The sequence below is a fragment of the Aaosphaeria arxii genome, assembly GCF_010015735.1.
Source record: "Aaosphaeria arxii CBS 175.79 unplaced genomic scaffold BU24scaffold_3, whole genome shotgun sequence".
NCBI classification, from domain to species: Eukaryota; Fungi; Ascomycota; class Dothideomycetes; order Pleosporales; genus Aaosphaeria; species Aaosphaeria arxii.
In genome coordinates this window covers 1,745,077-1,763,576 of record NW_022983476.1, presented here as the reverse complement: position 1 = coordinate 1,763,576, position 18,500 = coordinate 1,745,077, and the positions used below count along the sequence as shown (strand labels likewise).

The 18,500-nt window shown below is 50.7% G+C and overlaps 8 protein-coding genes across 8 annotated transcripts; 5 read left to right on the top strand and 3 right to left on the bottom strand.

Annotated features, from left to right (window-relative positions):
• The first annotated feature begins 99 nt into the window (after nucleotides 1-99).
• Nucleotides 100-2,153, top strand: BU24DRAFT_151543 (phosphoglycerate mutase-like protein). Its single transcript, XM_033521265.1, has 3 exons — nucleotides 100-682; nucleotides 829-1,492; nucleotides 1,579-2,153. Exons 1-3 carry the CDS (start codon nucleotides 184-186, stop codon nucleotides 1,958-1,960), a joined length of 1,545 nt encoding a protein of 514 aa, XP_033385804.1. The 5' UTR covers nucleotides 100-183; the 3' UTR covers nucleotides 1,961-2,153.
• Nucleotide 2,154: 1 nt separating this feature from the next.
• Nucleotides 2,155-3,145, bottom strand: BU24DRAFT_344785 (oxidoreductase-like protein; the record flags this gene model as incomplete). Its single annotated transcript, XM_033523416.1, has 2 exons — nucleotides 2,155-3,020; nucleotides 3,076-3,145. 2 exons carry the CDS (start codon nucleotides 3,143-3,145, stop codon nucleotides 2,155-2,157), a joined length of 936 nt encoding a protein of 311 aa, XP_033385803.1.
• Nucleotides 3,146-4,165: 1,020 nt separating this feature from the next.
• BU24DRAFT_151449 (uncharacterized protein) lies at nucleotides 4,166-5,591 on the top strand. Its single transcript, XM_033521262.1, has one exon. The coding sequence runs from the start codon at nucleotides 4,477-4,479 to the stop codon at nucleotides 5,476-5,478; it is 1,002 nt and encodes a 333-aa protein (XP_033385802.1). The 5' UTR covers nucleotides 4,166-4,476; the 3' UTR covers nucleotides 5,479-5,591.
• Nucleotides 5,592-5,705: 114 nt separating this feature from the next.
• On the bottom strand, nucleotides 5,706-6,589 carry BU24DRAFT_432180 (short-chain dehydrogenase/reductase-like protein; the record flags this gene model as incomplete). The annotated part of the gene is made up of 2 exons (XM_033529910.1): nucleotides 5,706-6,343; nucleotides 6,397-6,589. 2 exons carry the CDS (start codon nucleotides 6,587-6,589, stop codon nucleotides 5,706-5,708), a joined length of 831 nt encoding a protein of 276 aa, XP_033385801.1.
• A 303-nt stretch (nucleotides 6,590-6,892) lies between these two features.
• On the bottom strand, nucleotides 6,893-9,700 carry BU24DRAFT_151461 (ferric-chelate reductase). Its single transcript, XM_033521263.1, has 2 exons — nucleotides 9,251-9,700; nucleotides 6,893-9,197 (listed from the first exon to the last, which is right to left on the bottom strand). The coding sequence occupies exons 1-2, from the start codon at nucleotides 9,400-9,402 to the stop codon at nucleotides 7,196-7,198; spliced, it is 2,154 nt and encodes a 717-aa protein (XP_033385800.1). The 5' UTR covers nucleotides 9,403-9,700; the 3' UTR covers nucleotides 6,893-7,195.
• A 1,302-nt stretch (nucleotides 9,701-11,002) lies between these two features.
• BU24DRAFT_151350 (low affinity copper transporter) lies at nucleotides 11,003-12,052 on the top strand. The gene is made up of 3 exons (XM_033521261.1): nucleotides 11,003-11,146; nucleotides 11,211-11,599; nucleotides 11,671-12,052. Exons 2-3 carry the CDS (start codon nucleotides 11,211-11,213, stop codon nucleotides 11,780-11,782), a joined length of 501 nt encoding a protein of 166 aa, XP_033385799.1. The 5' UTR covers nucleotides 11,003-11,146; the 3' UTR covers nucleotides 11,783-12,052.
• A 1,012-nt stretch (nucleotides 12,053-13,064) lies between these two features.
• Nucleotides 13,065-15,340, top strand: BU24DRAFT_460501 (NAC-domain-containing protein; the record flags this gene model as incomplete). Its single annotated transcript, XM_033531826.1, has 4 exons — nucleotides 13,065-13,469; nucleotides 13,537-13,748; nucleotides 14,734-14,906; nucleotides 15,084-15,340. The coding sequence occupies 4 exons, from the start codon at nucleotides 13,065-13,067 to the stop codon at nucleotides 15,338-15,340; spliced, it is 1,047 nt and encodes a 348-aa protein (XP_033385798.1).
• A 1,506-nt stretch (nucleotides 15,341-16,846) lies between these two features.
• Nucleotides 16,847-18,490, top strand: BU24DRAFT_151243 (FAD/NAD(P)-binding domain-containing protein). The gene has a single exon (XM_033521260.1). It carries the CDS (start codon nucleotides 17,008-17,010, stop codon nucleotides 18,265-18,267), a length of 1,260 nt encoding a protein of 419 aa, XP_033385797.1. The 5' UTR covers nucleotides 16,847-17,007; the 3' UTR covers nucleotides 18,268-18,490.
• Nucleotides 18,491-18,500: the final 10 nt, after the last annotated feature.

The window sequence follows — 18,500 nt, the reverse complement described above, 5'->3', positions numbered from 1 at the left end:
ATCGATGAACCTCATTGCCATGTCTTTCCCAAAGCAGCTAGCACCTTGGCAGCCCATTTTCTCTCACCATGTACACACCGACATTCTATTCGCAGTGGGTATGCATCGGCATCCCATTCGACATGCCTTGAACCAAAATCTCGACAATGTATTGAAATTGTAACCGGAATATCTTTGTACATAATGTCGTCATCCAGGTTATTGGTCCTGATATCTGCTATTGGAGCAGCATTGGTTGCGCTCCAGTGGAAATACAATCAAGGTTACCAATTATTAGAAGAAACCAATTCTTCAAATCGCAACCATACTGGGGATCTTGAATATGAGTGTTCGGAAAAACCTCATCATTCGAGCTGGGGCACTTGGCTTCATCCCCAGAGGTTGTGGAGTCGTCCCAACGGCCAGGGCGCCGGCACCACAACGAAAGATTGGAATATATTGTACCATCTAGGTGGTAACGGTCCCTGGGTTGAGAAGGTTGCTGATGTCGTTGAGGGAGGTGTCGCCGTCCCTGATGGCTGCATAGTGGAGCAAGTACATATGATGTCCAGGCACGCGGAACGGTATCCGACTAAGAAGGCCGGGACGAGAATGAGAAATCTGCTGGAAAGGATGAAGAAGAGTAGGATTGAATTCACAGGTGATTTGGCTTTTGTGAATGATTGGGACCTGTTCTGGTCAGGTAAGCTCAGAAACTGTTCATCGCGACTTATCTTGACGCACTCGTTCGAAATCTGCACAAAGTTGTGCAGGATTTACGTGGGCGCTTCAATCACATTGTACAACTATAGCTACGTAGAGATACATCCTGCTAAGTTTCGAGTACAGATGATACCCGGCTAGCACAGTTGACTTCTACTGGCCCCTTTTCCGGTACCCTTGGATCATTTACGACAGGCGTACGCTTTCGCACACGGTACGAGCATCTTGTCGCTCGAGCTCTCTCTCGCCCAAATCCTACCACGCTCTGGGCCAGTGACTCCCATCGTGTCATAGACACTGCACGTTATTTCGCATCCGGCCTCTTCGGCATCGATTGGAAGGATGTCGCCTCCTTGGACGTGATTCCTGAAACCGCGGAGATGGGTGGTGACTCCCTCACACCCGGTGACACATGCCCCGCCTACATTGAAGACGAAACCGAAGGCTGGGCCAAGGGCTGGAAGACCATGCACGCCTACCGAGCCACTTACCTCCCTATTGCACGCACGCGGCTGCTCGCTCAGAACCCGGGTATCGAGTTCACGGACGACGAGCTCTACGCTATGCAAGAAATGTGCGGATTCGAGACCACGGTGCGTGGAAGTAGCCGTTGGTGTGATGTCTTCACGCAGCAAGAATTCCTGCACTTCGAGTACGCTCGTGATTTGCATCACTACTACCGAGCGGGGCCAGGCACGAAATACGGCGCCGGTTTGGGCTTCTTGTGGCTGAATGCTACCGTAAATCTGATGCTTGAAGGTCCGGAGGCTGGCCCAATGTTCTTTAGTTTGTAAGTTTCCTCCACACTATTATGCCTTCGCTTCTGCCCGCTGGTGGGAAATGGTCGTCTCAGAGAACTAATCGCTGTGTCTGCAGTGTGCATGACGACGACATGGCACCCATGCTTGCGGCCCTGGATATCATTGACGATATTCACCCCTTGCCCCTCGACCACATACCAGAAGATCGGCTATGGAGAAAATCTCAGATATCCCCGATGGGAGGCCGCATCACATTGGAGGTGATGTCCTGTGCTGTGGAGACTCAGGGCCATGTAGGAAAAGATAACTTTGTCAGGATTAACATCAATGACGGAGTGACTGCCATTCCTGGGTGTGACAAAGGTCCTGGGAGGAGCTGTCGACTTAGTGGCTTTGCGGCAAAGGTGAGGAGGAAGGGAGTGGAGGTAGGCGATTTTAGAGAAATGTGCGGGTTGCCTGAGGATGCTGCTGGGCGTATTACATTTCTGCATCAATGAGGTGTTAGGTGTAAACGATCGATTTTGAAGACTTTGAATAGACGATAGATTTTGATCATAGAGAACGTGTTTGAAGAATGGGAGTTAACTAAGTAATCGTTTTCTTTTCAGGTGGCCAACCTACCCAACCTATATTAAACAATCGTGTAGACATGTGTCGCAAAAGTGGTATCAAAGAAACAGAGAAACGGTAACTAATATCCGTGCTTTGCAAACTCTGTTTCGGTATACTCCCACAACTTCTTCGCCAGTCCATCATCCCTCGCCTTCGCGCTGCCCTGGGCGAGCTTTCCGATTGGGACGTAATAGGCGCCGTTCTTCAAGTTTTCTTTGGCAGTACTTGCGCCCCAAGTCTGCGTCAAGGCACCGCCAGTTGGGTCCTTGAAATGGCCTGGCAATATGGGTGTAAACAAGCTATAGATCCAAAGACCGATGTTCATTATGAAGTTTGTTCGCACCCCCGCATACAAATCTGTGATAATCGCTCCTGGATGGACAGCTATGGATGTAATTTCCGGATATCGTGTAGCAAGCTCTTTCGTGAAGAGAATGTTTGCCAATTTGGACTGTCCATAACGTCTCCAGGTGCTATGTTGCTCGAGAGCAGGTTGCTCGAATATTACTCCTGCGCTAGGTGCGCCGTAGTGGCCAATACTGGACAGGTTGACGATACGCACATCGGCATCTGGAGTTTTGGCGGTTTCCAACAGAACGGGCATGAGCAGTTTTGTGAACAAAGCATGACCCATGTGGTTCGTACCGAACTGAATCTCATATCCTTCCTTTGTCAGGCTATATGGTAGTGCCATTACGCCCGCATTGTTTATCAAAATGTCGAGGCGCCTTTCCTTGGATTTGAGGGTATCAGCCGCCGTTGCAATGGACGCGAAGGAAGTCAGGTCGAGAGGAAGATGTTCGATTGGGCATGCGTTGGGGACCTCGCGCTTAATGTCTTCGATTGCGGCTTCGGCCTTCGATGCAGTTCGAGCTGCGAGGTAGATGCGCGCAGGCGAATGCTGTGCGAGGTACTTTATGGTTTGTTTTCCGAGGCCGGCATTTCCTGTATAGTTGTCAGTATATATGCGCAGTGCATTGGATATGATGGCTCAATTGACCTCCTGTAACCAAAATGACCTTGCCGGCCAGGCTGGGGATATCAGTCGCTGGTTTGAATTTAGAACTCATGCCGAAGAAGAGGTCTGCAAGAGATGGTATGAGGATTGCGAATAGCACAATGTATGCAGTATTTAAAACTTCGAGAACTTGTAAGGCGATGCTCATTGTCAAAGTTCACGGAGTAGTAGATCGTCCGACTCGTATTCTCTCCGACATTCGAGGTTCGTTATTGGTAGGGAGCATTTAGCCCGTCCGGCCCTTTTGTGCCTGCCCTCCTCGGCTTTGAAAAGCGCGTCGCGTCATTGCATGTGATTAGTGATAGGAAAGTAATCGCTCCGGTGGCGGCGAGTTCAAGGTGTCGGAGGGCATTGAATGTGCCTCAATTGGCGAATGATGTTATTTCCACATTCATATGACGTTGAGAAGGACGATATAGAAATAATATCGAAGGATCATCTAGTCGATACTGTATGTACAAGTAAGCGCTTGAACACTTAGGCATCCCCTGGTGCTTGGCAGATGATCGGTGTTTTGGTGGCCGATTGCTCCTTCGTACAAACCGACCTAAACAACATAAATATGATACAATATCCGCGTCTTTTCAATCGTCTTGCTTTCTCTTTGATAGTACTCTTCATTATATACTCGTAAATAGGAGTTGAAATTCCTAGATTCGTCCCTGTAGAGTGCCTAACTTCACATGCTCGGGTCATCCACAAGCCATTCCAAAGCCTCCTTCTTGTAGCGAACGATGCCGCCGAATTAATTGATCTGTTCATGCTTGAGATGGATTGAGCTCAGAATATGCCCCAGGCTTTGTAACCAGCAACTACAATCGAAGGTCATTCTCTCTCGGAGCCATCCAGTCGTGCGGCTCCAGAGCTCTGAACTCAACATTTCCAAACGCTGGAGGTAGATCCATTCATGTTTTTTGGCTCAAAAGATCGAGGGGTTCAGTCGTACATACCTCGTGGATCAGTATCGTATCATTTCGCTCAACCGTTGCGAGCGTCGCTACACGGATTTCAGTGCTTTATCGCTGACTTTAGTAAATTCACCAGTCACTTCATAATCACGACACACGTAGCTTTATTTGCTCCCACTTTTGGACCTGATGCAAACTTAACGTATCAATCTTCCAATTTCCCAATAGACCAAAAACTCTATCATCACTTAATTGCGGGTGATGATGTACTGGGGGACTGGCTTTGTTTCCAGACGGTCTAAACAAAGAAGCTTTCCCAAAAACCCGACATTGTTTGGCCCTCATATTTGCTCTTTCCGGGCAAGAAGGTCCAGACAATACCTTCTGCTGTGATTGTAGTAACCATTCCTTAATAGGCCTCTAGATACAACCAGGAGGAGCAAAGTTTGGCACCTCTCAGCACCAACATACTCCCATGTTCGCCCCTTCAATGCTCCTGACTTGCTATTCTGAAATGTTATTGGCATTATTAGAACCATTCAGAATACCTAATACATTAACAATGTCAAGGCCTCCCTGTCGTCATATAATATGTTTGTCTACACAACGCATCCAACTTCAGCACTGTCTACACACACCACAAGGTGCACAATCCTTCCTCAAGGACCATTTTATAAGAAAGAACTCTTTTCCATCATATTTGACCCAAATCTATCCCCTTCCCACTTCTTCCTTCCGACTGGCTGAACACCCCCTCCGCTGCACCATGAGCACCCACGGAAAGTCATGGGAGCCCGCCTACAAGATCGAGGTGAGCTACACCTGCGGGCACTCCGACACGGAGACCTTCCACGGCATCACGGAGATCGAGCGCTTCCTCGGCCACGATCTCGACCCGAACTATGATCCCGTCGCCACCACGCAGCTGCGGCTTGCGGGAGAGTGCGACCGCAGCGGCTACCTCATGACCTGCATGGAGCAGCAGGGACTGGGCTGGTACCAGAGGAAGGCGCATAGGGATTGCGAGAAGACGGCGCAGCGCTCGAAGGCGAGGCTGATAGACCTGCGGCTGCGCGTCAAGAGCGTCGAGGCGAACATCATGCCCGAGCTCCCTGAGGGGTTCACGTTTCCGGGCGAGAGCGTCAAGAGTTCGGAGGAGCTGACGGAGCGGCTGAAGTATGCTCAAGGGATGTATGAGGTTATTCATGACGAACTGATACAGGCGTTCAAGGAGTGTGCGGAGTTGATCTTCGCGACGACCATGCCCAAGGAGCGGGACGGGGAGACGGAGAGTCTATCTGACTTCGAGGGGCGTTGCACAGCGAAGATTTGCGAATTCAATGCTAAAAAGCTTAGTGTGTACGCGGAGGTCGTGAGGGAGATAGAACGGATGGCTAAGTGGCCGCCAAAACGTCCTCCATACACGAAGCGATGCGTAATTAAAGCACGCCGGCCCAAGTCAGAGAGTATCTCATGAGCGTGACCGAGATCGAATTCCTGTCACTAGGGTACATTTTCTACATCAGGCTCCCATAGCTGAGCTCATGGGTCGCCATTCATATCATACCACTTTATTGCCATACCAAAGATAATTCAACGCCAATAGATCCATCAAGCAATGACCCATACGTGAAGACATGACCTAAAAGCATACCCATGGCCCTCATCATCCAATGATCCATACCAAACAAACCACTCCACCCATCAAGGCAAAACCTCCTTCCCCTCCCAATCCCAACACCTCCCCCTCCCCTCCACCCCAATCCCCTTAATAACGTCCAGCAACCTCTCCGCAGCATGATCCGCCCCAAACAGTTTACCCTCCCTCACATTGCCCCAAAACTCCCTGCTGAACTCCGTCTTCACCGTGCCCGGGTGCAGTCCGACCGCGAAGGCGCGGTCCCCGCTCGTGTTGCGCAGGTGGTTGTCGAACGTCTTGACGACCTGGTTGACGGCCGCCTTGGACGCGCGGTACGAGTACCAGCCGCCGAGCCGGTTGTCCGACACGCTGCCCACGCGCGCGGACATCAGGGCCATGATGGCGCTGGGTGGGAGGCCCTCGTGGAGTGCGGAGGGGCCGTCTTCCTCGCTGCTACGATTGCTGCTTTTGGCATTCTGTTTGCTGGCTTTCCGGGGGAGGAAGGGCGAGAAGTGCTTGAGCATTAGCATGGGGCCGATCGTGTTGGTGCGGAAGGTGAGAAGCGTGGAGTCTGCGTCGATTTGCGCGGGGGATTTCTCAGGGAATAGGATGCCCGGCAGGATGAATGATAGGTGGAGGTGGTGGGAGTCGAGGGGGAATGCTTCTTTGCATGCTGCGGCGGCGGCTGCAAGTGTGGATTCCTCTTCATTGAGTCTTTAGTTACTGGGTTCGTTTTTGACTGCGTGGGATGAATACCTAAAAAGTCCACTTCGAGCATTTTCAATCTATCGGGATTGACGTCAAGACCTTTCAGGATATCCCTCTTGACGGCATCGAGGTCTTTCCTCGCGGTTGCGACGACGGGGACATTGGTGGTTTGCAACACCTGTCTCGTCAAGGCGAGGCCAATGCCTCGGGATGCTGGTGATATGAGAGACCACGGACGCATTGTGTGGTGTGCATGTTGAAGAATTGGGCTGCCAACATGGCTGGACGAATATCTACTTTGGCTTGTTTTCCACAATATTGGTTAAGGGTCCAAAAGTTGAAGGTCGATGATGACATTGCCGATTTGCCCTGACGATCGCGGGGCATCGGACTAGCTTGGTTGGACTAGTATGGGCACTCCACTTCATCCCTCTCATTAGAGAGATTGAATGTAATTGTATATAACTTGTATTTAGTGTATTGCCTTAATATAGCGGTCTGTCCCTCAACCAGTGCTTTGCAATAACAAACATAGTACCCCCAATTCATTCCAATTTAGTTGTTCAAGACATGATAGCTTGTCTAAAAGTGAATTTTGATGACCAAGTCAACAATCCAGTCACAATAGAAAAGGGCTGCTCTGGAATCACACAGGGGAATCAGATAGTACCATCATGATAAAACGTCTGGTATTGGGATTGAGTATTCGCGTACGGAAAATGACGGCCAAAGCAAAATGCCAAACCAACAGGGTATGTCCTTATAAACCTGTAATGCTCCAGTGTAGAAACGCCCTTTTCACCTTGTGATGCTTGAACTCCTCGGCCTTTACGACCATCTTCATAAATCAATAACCAAAACTCTCAGTATGCAAGTATATGCCTTGTGCACCTGTTCCTTTGTGGACCGCACGTTCATCACTCAAGGAAACAACGTCTCGCTTGACATCAGCGACCAGTCCCTGTGGCCCGCACACAACAACCGCCGATTCACCCATCGCTTGCTCCAGTGACTTCCTGATGATATTTCGAGGGTTTGGTCGGCCCCCGAATACCGCGATAGATGGGTTCATCAGAAGCTTCGGTGGATATACAGACATTGAAGATCCATTGGATCGACGCGGGGTATCGGGTGCCGATGTACTGGGCCCACAGCAGCAACAGGGTGCGATTTCGTCCTGATCCTCTTCGTCAACTGTGGTCTTGCAACAACATGTCCCATTCGGGCCGCATGTTTTGGCATTCTCGGGCAGAGTGTTGATCCTGGTCAACTCTGTTATTTCTTCTCGGGAATCGTCCGCGAACTTTGCTTTCTTTTTCTCGGGCTCGTCCAAGGATGCGTTTCTGTTGCGAATCTCGACCGTCCCATGCTCTGGCTCCTTCTCCTTCTTGATTGGTGCGTCAGGATTTAGAGCTGCGAAAGTGGACAACAATGTCTTATGCTCTTCTGTAAACGTATCATCGCAAGTCACATATACAGTCAGTTCCAGCTTGATATCTCTCAGCCTTTCCTGGAGGGACTGGAACTCGGCGCAGACGGTCGATAGTTGGTCAGAAAACCAACCTAATTGCCCTCGACTCTTCACGACCCAGACGAAACGCACACTGCGTGTCACAGCACCACCTCGTGTCTGGAATAACGATGACGAACCCGTGGGAAGGTCTGCATTTTCTGTCCAACCTCGGAGAATATCGCGCAGCAATGGCATCGTGAATGTAGCACCTGTGCTTCCGGCTAGTAAGACGACGCTATCGAACTGCCGAAGCGGTCGCAAGCATCCATAGGGGCCTTCAACTGCAACCGTTTTAATGCATGATTTCCCCGAGGATGCGGGGAGTCCGTGTGTTTTCTCGGCGTGTCTGAAGAAGCGTTTCGTCCCCCCAGCTTCAGACTTTACCAAGAACTCCATTTTTCCATCAGATGGGATGGAAGCGACAGTGAATGGATGGCTCTGTAGTGGCACAATCGAATGGCATGACAGAAAAACATGTTGGCCGGGGGTCCAAGAAATCGGAGGATCTTTGATGATAATCCGGGTGGTTTGGTGGGGGAGAGGAACGAATTCGGCCTGACACGCCCAGAGGCTTCTCGCTTTGGTGAGGCTCTGCGTTTTGGGGTGGAAGAAAGACAAGTTTGCGTACACGACTCGCATCGCACGTACGACGCGGTCAAACCAGAAGATTGCAACGGGGGCCCAAATGTAGCCATGGACCTCGGCTGGGGTATGGATATAGACGAAACCGATGAATACTGCAAAGGAAACAAGGTGTTGTAGGACGAATACTTCGTAGCTCCAACCTCGAATAGGCGTCATCGAGCTGAAGACGATCCAGACCAACATGACCCAAGCAACCATGCCCTTTTGAACGATCGGATTCTCTTTGATCTGGGTACCAATGTAATCGTAAGGAGCCCAGTCCGCAAAGAGGTAGCCCATGTGAAGGGTCGCTGTCAGCAGCATACACCTTGCGCACCAACGATGCAGCCAATTCAGACGTTCGTGGCTGATACCGCTCAAGTATCCGATGATGTTATTCTTACCAGCCAACAGAAAGATGAGAGGAATCTGGGCGATGGTAACGAAGCCACATCGGTAGCCTATGTCTTGACGCTTCCATCTTGCGTTTAGGTCAAACCCATAAAAGCAAAGGACGAGCAGGACGATTAGATTGCCCACGATCAGGCTTGTTCTCCCAAAGGTAGGTAATCGCACTATGCGATCTTTAATTGGGATTCGATAGGAAAAGTTAGAAAACTCTCGAGTGACGGCATAAAGTGTTGCAACTATTGATGGAATCCACGAAGTTGGTTTTGCTGGTTTTGCTAGACCTGCTCGTGCTGCAGCTAATCTGGAATCGCATTAGTTGGGAGATGCATATATTGCGATCAAGAGGCGACTGACCTCTGGTTGCAAAGAACATGGTTGTAGATGTTGGCAAGCGTTGCGACGCCGACGACGCTGCCAACTACAGCCCAATAGTAGTGTGGAAACTCGAAGAGGGTGGGCAGTCCATCCATGGACATTCCGCCCATGGCAGCATGGTTATGCGACATGATGGCGCTGGAGTGGGCTCGACACGATTCGGGAGGTGTCAGAGCCTGGAGAGACGCAAGCTTTGTTTTGCGGTTTCAAAAAAGAATCAAAAGGCGAAGCACCAGAATCGTACAAGCAGCAGATGATTTCTAGAGGTAGCCATGTACGAGTACAAGTATGAGATGTGGGGGTGTGGCGGGAGGATTCAATTCATCATGAGCAGATTCATTAGGATGAAGAATCGAGAGATAGGTGACGAAGAGATCCGTGGTATCCGTGACCAAGGAGGAGGTTGATGAGTAATTGAAACGTAGGACAGGCAGAGGAGCGGTAGATGTGAGGTTCAGAAAGAAAAGGCAATGGATGATGAGAGAGATAGGTAGAGGTAGAGTGATCAGTGAGTACGTAGTAGTGGAGTGGAGTGGAGTGGAGTGAATATAGACGCTAATCTTGTCAGTGATGGCTGCGTACAACTTGGCGAGTGAGACGAGGATTGAATGCCGGCAGCCGCGTGGTGTTTTTAGCGAAGGGTTGAGTTATGATCTGAGTTGAGTTGAGCGAGTGTAGATCCACCGGGTACGAGGATTGTTGTACGTATTACAATACTGCGTGGTGTTCAATTGATAGTGATGATGTTTGTGTGGCGGTAGAGGGGAATGGAGAGAAAAGAGAGGAGGGAATATGTTTGGCTATTGGCACGCACGAGTACCCAAGTGGGTAGTTGGATAGGTGGGTGGATAGGTAGAACGGGGAAGGAAGGTGGAATGGAGGTGGTTCTTTCTCCCAATGGCAACTGTTCACTGTAGAACTGGAAGGGAAGGAAGTGGTCGAGGTGGCCAATCAAAACTTGCTCAAACGATCGCAAAAAAACTCCACAGGGACACCCACAAGGGACTAGACCAACCCCCAATACCCACTCCACCCACTTGCCACCAAAGAACAAACAACGGACTCGGGACTATTGTCGCTGACTACCAGGTTGAAGGGAACTAGATAGATAGATAGCCGAGCAGTGGGTGAGGGTGAGGGAGTTGTTGGCAGTAGTTATTGTATTATGAGTTAGTTAGAGAGACACCCAAGAGTACCCAAGAGACTTCACGATGTGGTGAGACCAGATATTCTTCTCTTCATTCCATCTTCCTTTTTCCTTCTCCCCCTCATCCAACAACCCCGACATCCAGGCCTTCTATTATTAAACACTCCAATCCCGCCGTCCTCTTTGTCCCAATAATCCGACGGACAAAAAAGAAAACAATCCTCCTCTTCCTCTTCTTCACTAGGTACCTCACCTAATTACTGGACTGACCCGTACTGTCGAATTCGTAACTGTACTTGTACAACGACATTCCGCGACACCCCACGCCTCACAATCCAGCTCTTGTCATTTCTTGTAACTTCTTGTCTGTCGCAAGATCGACCGCAATTGTTCTCGGCACCACTAGAACACCTTGCACATCGAAACGCCCTCATCGCCATTGCCTATGCGTTAATGCTCGCTCTTCCATGCGCACTGCAAAGACATTCGTCGTCCCCACCCAAGCAACCCCGGCTCGCCTAACACTCTCTCGACTTCTGGCCCCGTTGTATATATTCGACCTGGCCCTGTCAATCCAGCCTTCTCAACGGTAGTCTGGAACTCAACACCCACAACTAGCATCTCCATCTCTCAAGCAAGAATTATTCCTCCTCCATAATACCCGCCTCTCCAAACAGATCCCTATTCCCAATTCCGAAAATGGTTGCCCACGAAGGTCACGAAATGATGCCAACGGCAACGGCATCCCCATCCACAGAGGGATCCATGGGCGGAATGGACCACTCCATGGGAATGCAAATGTCCTTCTTCACGGCCACCAACACTCCGCTCTACTCGGAAGGCTGGACCCCGTCAAGCGCTGGCGCCTACGCAGGAACCTGCATCTTCCTGATCCTCCTCGCCATCCTCCTCCGCGTCGTCTTCACCGCGAGAGCATGGCTAGATGCAAAAGCCCAGGCAGCCGCGCTCAAGCGGAGATACGTCGTGGTGGCAGACCAGCAGACGGTCGGCGACAAGGCCAATGACGCATCCTCCATGACGGGAATCCTTACTGCCAACGGAGTCGAAGAGCACGTCCGGGTCGTCTCTGCGCCCGTCAGCCACACTCAACCATGGAGATTCAGCGTCGATCTTCCTCGAGCGTTCATCACGACCATTGGTGTTGGAATTGGTTATCTCCTGTACGTATAATTCTTCCTTTACATTGACTCCCCCATCCGAGGCCACGCTCTGTCGCTAACGAATCACGCAGCATGTTGGCAGTCATGACCTACAACGTTGGCTACTTCTTGTCCGTACTCGCTGGTGCTTTCATCGGAGAGTTGGCACTCGGCAGGTTCGGCCACGGTGCAATGACCATGTAACGAAAGATTTAATGACAATGCCCCTCTCTCATGTTCTGTTAGCATCTTCCATTGTTAGCTTCAATTTTCAAGGCGTTCTCGGGAGTGGAAAGGAAATCAAGCACAGCGCTTGGCGTATTCTTTTATCGTGGGAGGGTTCCCTGTGAAAGGGAAATGGTTCAGGCTACGTCGTCTAGATAGAGTGCTGCAGGGTCCAGCATCTGTAGCCCAACAAGCATCAATATAATAATTCTACCTAATCTCTTACTTTTACTCACGGAAGATTTGTCTGCTGTATACTAGGTATATACGATACCAAACCATTTCTTTACCGGAACATGCATGCGTCGGCCATCTGCCACAGCCGCTAGCCAAAAGCTTGATATTGCCGTACTTGTGGAGATAAAACTTCATACAGACGTTTGAAATCTTTTCCATGTTATTACCGACAATTTGCTCTCGCGAGTCCTCAAAAGATGCCATAATTAGCTAAAGGCTGTTCGTACGGTGGGGTCCCGCATGGCGATGGTGTTGGTGGTGAGAGGGTGCTAGTACTGTGCCATGCTCCGAGTAGATAGTAGATGTAAGTACCGTGGAGACCCTGGCCCCGGCCACCTGCAAATGCAAATGCAAACTGCAAATGCAGCCAAAGGCAACCCACGGCCCCGGAAACTTGCTCATTCTCTCTCAACTTTCTCGACTTCTCAACTCAACCATCTCGGCCTCGACCTCTTTCTGGTCAATTATTCCTCTCATATTGGCCTCGCTTCTCTGCTCTGCCGTGCACAGTACTCCGTAGTAAATACTACGCCGTACTCCATGCTATACTACTGTATCCCACCATGGAATATTCGCTAGTTACCCTCTACTTTCTACATCCCCGCCACACCTTGATGTCCGCCCTCGCTGATCTCTGACCTCTTGCCTACCGTATTCAGTTCTAGTTCGATTTTCCAAACATGCGCAACTACTCCTGGCATCCGCCACGCGCAGGGCTAAGAACGGAATGAACGGCTCCTGATTCCTATGTGTGTGTCTTACTGTGTAAGTGCGGCTGGTGCTACAGAGTACAGTGAGAGGAGAGGTAAATACGATCATTGGGAGGGGAGCTCTCTTGCAGCTCAATAAGTAAGGTAGCTTGCCCAATTCTTCGGGTTCTGGTAAATTCAATTCGCGTCCACCTCGTTCCAACTTCCTCAATTCATTGACCTTCTTTGTGAACGCTCGGCTCTTTCTTTTCTGCTTGAACTCACTCTCACTCTCCTCTGCAATTCATCCAGCCATCCTGATACCTTTCACAACAATGTTGTCCAACGCACTCCCGCTCCTCGCGATCCTCCCCCTCGCCGCCGCCCACTTCGACATCGAGTGGCCCACGCCGCGCGACTCCAACCATGCTCAAGCCGTCAATTTCCCCTGCGGAGGCGCCAACAGCGTCAAGACTCCCCGTACCGACTGGCCCATGAGCGGAGCACCCGTCCAGCTCAAGATGGAGCACGCGCAGACCAACGTCAAGGTCCTCCTCGCCATTGGTGAGGACCCGGGAGAGAACTTTAACGTCACGCTGCGTCCCACCTTCTCTATTGAGGGCCTGGGCGACTTTTGTGTTGGCGCATTGAGTCTCCCTAGCGGTATCAATGTTTCCGATGGTACGCCTGCTACCATCCAGGTCGTCACGAACGGTGATCCCACGGGCGGTCTCTACCAGGTAAGATGTTCGCAAGATTGCCGCCACGGTATGGCATAAAGGAAAGCGAAGCTAATTGTTTCAATAGTGCGCCGACATCACGCTGAGAACAACGGTATCCGAGGATCTCAGCGGCAATTGCAAGAACAACACGGGCTTCAAGGTCACCGCCGAGAACGTCCAAGGAAACCCCAACGAGACCACCACCGACCACAGCGGACACACGACATCTGCAAGTGGAACCGGAGCACCTGCGGCCACTCAATCTCCCGGTCTCGCAGCTCACCCAACTGCCATTTCGTGGGCTATGGGTGTGGTCGGAATGGCAGGTCTGGCTCTGTTGTAGAAGCGTGCAATTGGGAGGATTGGGACAGCTGAAGATTGTATATATATTGCGCTGAAATGAATAACGAATAACATTGATACCATATCGACCATCTTGAATTCTTGATTTAGTCTAGCTCCTTGGATTTGATCATAAGTCGGCTCTGATTGGCCAAGCGCTCGATTCGAACTCAAATCCTCATTTCGGCAGGAAGAAGCCTTGAAATTCATGGAGGTGAAAATGCTGTGCTCACGGCTCCAGAATTGTGTGATTCATCTAGGAAAGAATTGTAAATCGTGTGTTGTTCGTTAGTGATGACGTGCCGGAATGCTTTGTCGCATGCAATGAGTGATTGATTTTCGACCTTTTTCGCACACAAGCGAGGCACACAATCGGCGGCCCGCAGTTTCTCCGACGGTGCGAACATTGAAGCCATATCGAACTTCACCACCATCCCCCTCACCTATCAGCGTCAAATAAAAGTGCGTACACGAGTCCCCTCACGAGTCCCCCGTTCCCAATCGAAGGAAAACACTCGTCCCCGTCGTTCGACAGTTTTCGAGTCCCGTTGGCTAACCTTTGCCTACCGCAGCCTTTCCCCTCTCACCACACCTTTTTCCTTCTCCCCCCACCGCAAATATGGATCAAGCAAAGTTGGCGCGCATGCAAGCGTCGGTGCGCATCGGTATGTTGGCATTTTTATTTACTTCGAACAAAAATGAATTACTATGTGCCATAATGGCCCAAACCAACCCGTTTCCGGTAGCAATTGACTGACATATGTATGTAGGGTAAGCAACTCCGTCATTCTCCAACGTCCCGCCCCTCATGACCTTGACCCCCGCCGCCGAACTTGGGAAAAATTGAAAAGAAAGAAAAGAAGAGACAGAATGATCGAATATGGAATTTTTGGGGTCGGCGAGAAGATCACGGGAAGTGTAGGCTAATGCGTAATTACAGAGGCAAGGGTACGCCCCGAAGGAAGGTCAAGAAGGTCCACAAGAGCGCCGGTACCGACGACAAGAAGCTCCAGGCACAGTTGAAGAAGATCAACGTGCAGCCCATCCAGGCCATCGAGGAGGTCAACATGTTCAAGAGCGACGGAAACGTCATCCACTTCTCCGCACCAAAGGGTAGGTCATCGCCCGCCTTACTACGATCCCACTATGGTCTTCCCCGACGTCGAGCGCCTTGGCTGTCTCGCTCTCGGTGTTTTCATGGAGTGCCTGTGCTTGCGGTGTATGCTTGATAGTATCGAACTCGGGTGGGAAGATCAAGTGGAAGAATAGTAGATGTTGACTGGAATTTAGTGCACGCCTCCGTCCCCGCCAACACCTTCGCCATCTACGGCAACGGTGAGGACAAGGAGCTCACCGAGCTCGTGCCCGGCATCCTCAACCAGCTCGGCCCCGACTCCCTCGCCTCGCTCCGCAAGCTCGCCGAGAGCTACCAGAACATGCAGAAGGAGAAGGGTGAGGACGGTGACAAGAAGGACGACGAGGATGACGACGACATCCCGGACCTCGTCGCCGGCGAGAACTTCGAGACCAAGCAGGACGTCGAGTAAACAGCACACGACCAGATCGAGCCCCATGATGCATGCATGTTATGTGGAAAGGACAGGGAAGGTTCATGTGGTGTGGGAAAGGCCATAGTATCGTAGATAGACTCTATGGCTATGGAAATTTCGAAACCAAAATGTAAAATCCATTATGGGCGGCCTTACACGGTCGCCATCTTCCCACACTCTTCTCGCAGTAGATGTGCAATGGCCAAGGTCTTGTGCTCCCCAAGCGGGCGTTTGCTGTACTCACCCTGATGCAAGATGAGGGTATAGCTCTTGTGGGGCACGAAATGACCAAAAGCTTGTTCGTATGGAGGCAAGGCATCGCTATAGCCACAGTAGAGAAGTCCGGCACAGATAGCACAAACGTATCTGGCTCTCTGACTCATGTATGCACATGTCACCAACGCCTGAGCGCAGGTCAAAAACCCAGATGCTGAGTGGGGTACGACCTCTACAGTTCTTCACACCAACCCATCCTTAACACAGTGCTACCACTTCGCGAATTGTGGTAAGCAGATGCATGTGTTAAAATTCGCGAGACAATTTCACCAATTGAAAACATTGTAGCTTGTAAGACATAAGGGAACACGCTAGAAAGGATGTCTCATATCAACATTCTTGTTTAACGAGGTAGAGGCACAAGAACCCTGACACGCCCAGACATCGAAAGATCGACAAACATGTCCAAGTCTCGATTAAAACCTCCGTGTGGACCTTCCGAGCATACTGTACAGTGCACACTTATTACCACAATCCCTCGTGTATAAGCTTCAATGATCAGTGCAAGGACTCAATCAATTCAAGGGGGTGACAGCAGGCCCTCATTCGTTTGACGGCATCTGATGCGGAAACATACCGCCCCTACTCCTATTCACAATTGCGTTATATCTTCGTATGCAGAATACCACGAATCATAAAACCCAACGTCCTCGCCATTTCGCAACTTCAATATCGTCTGAGGATTGGTGAGCAGAGATGTGTGAGTTTGGAATTGTCAGCAATCCCGGATCTGCGGGACTGGCACCTCCGAGAGGTAGCCAACCAATCACGACACGGTATCGGGTGTTGATGGTCATAGCTCCTCTTTTTCTCCCTCTTCAAGGTATCAAAGCTTTATCCAGACTTGGGCATAGAGAGGGGGGAATAGCATCAAAATTTTATGAAGAAGGGCCCGTAACTCGGACTACCTTTAAAGGTCGCCGTGATTATTCGTCCCGATTAGCACATAATAGTCAGACAGGAATTTTATATAAAGGAAGAAGGAGGACTACACGGCGTTGTCATCATCTTACTTGCTTCAACTCCTTCAGATTCGATCTCGGTTCCCCACACCAAAAGTCCTAAACGCGCGACGCAACACAACAACGACAACTCATCTCGAGTGGAGGTACGCCTGAAACGAAAGGGATTGTCGTTTTGCACAAGAAGCGCGTCTATCGCCACTTTAGCATTACTTCCTCACGCCATTTCCTCTCCCGGGAGTTTGGTACTTGTGTTCCCTCGTTCCTTCCTTGTGTTCCTCCCTTTTTTAAAACTTGATCAATCCCCTCCTCCTCTTCCTGGGTCTGACTAAAACCCTTGCGACTTCGACATCGAAACCTTGAATCCATTGAGTCGCAGAAATTTCTTCTTGTCTGTCTGTACCAACACGTTCCAACAACAAAACCATGACCACCGAATCAATCGTCATCCTAGGCGGCTCCTTCGCCGGCCTCAGCGCCGCTCACTATGTCATCCGACACGTCCTCCCACAACTCCCCAAGAAGGATGGAACCACCTACGCCGTTACTCTTGTGAACCCTAGCAAAGACTTCTACTGGCGAATTGCCGGGCCCCGAGCAATTGTGTCCCAGGAGCTTATGCCCTCCAGCAAATACATCTACCCGATCGAGCCAGCATTCGCCTACGCGAAGGACCAATTCAAGTTCGTTCAGGGTACCGCCACGCATGTCGATGCCGCCGGTCAGACTGTCTCAGTCACTACGCCAGACAACCAGCAGGTGCAGATACCTTACATTGCCCTCGTTGTCGCGACTGGTGTCACTACCGCTTCCCCGTTGTTCACCCTGAAGGCGGATTCCGCCGACTTCGTCTCGCAGAAGGCAGCATTCCAGAAGGCGCTAGCTACGGCAAAGACTGTCGTCATTGGTGGTGGCGGACCCGTGGCCGTGGAGAGCGCCGGCGAGATTGCAGAGGTTTTGAATGGGAAGCCTGGCTGGTTCGCATCGGCACCCAAGAACCCCAAGGCGAAAGTTACAGTGGTCTCTGGAGACAAGAAGTTGCTCCCCATCTTGCGCGAATCTATCTCAAATACGGCCGAGAAGTACCTAAACAGACTCGGAGCCGACGTGATCTACAACACCAAGGTCGTGGGCACGACGATCGAGAACGGAAAGACGATCGTGAAGTTGTCGGATGATAAGACGATCGAAGCAGATATCTACCTTGATGCTACGGGTGTCCGACCCAACACCTCATTCCTCCCCAAGGAATGGCTGGACAACCGCAACCGCGTCGCATGTGATCCCAAGACTCTCCGCGTTACAGCTTCCCCTCGTGTTTATGCGGTCGGTGATGTCGGCTCATATACTCGAGGAGGTGTGATGGATCAGGCCAATGCTCTACCAGTGGCTCTGACCAACCTGAAGACCGATCTCATTGCGCATCTCTCTGGCAAGGAGCCTGGGCCAGACAGGCATTACACTGCGGACCTGAGAGAGTCACAGATTGTCCCTATCGGCACACAGAAGGGAGTGGGTGCATTCGGAGGCAACAAAGTCCCCAGCCAGATGGTCTGGTTGATCAAGGGGCGGGACTACATGATCTCTCAGCTCGCCCAGGCCACATTGGATGGCGCAGGGTACAAGAAGGAGGGCAAGTGGAAGCCTGAACCTGCCACCGCCAAGGTAGGGCTTTCCAGCGGTTAAGCCGTGATCGTAGTGTAGTGGAAAGGACAACAATCATCGACATTGGCGGGTCGGATTTCTTGCTGGCTTGTTTTACTCTTTCATTAATTTTCCCGCGTTCGTAGGCATACCCCTAGTCTTGTGGAGCTGAAGGTGCTTCGTTCAATTTCCCATGTTAGATTAATCAATTGCATCCCGCATCAATAGCATAACTCGTAATGAACAATATTTGAATTCATAACACTTCTCGAACC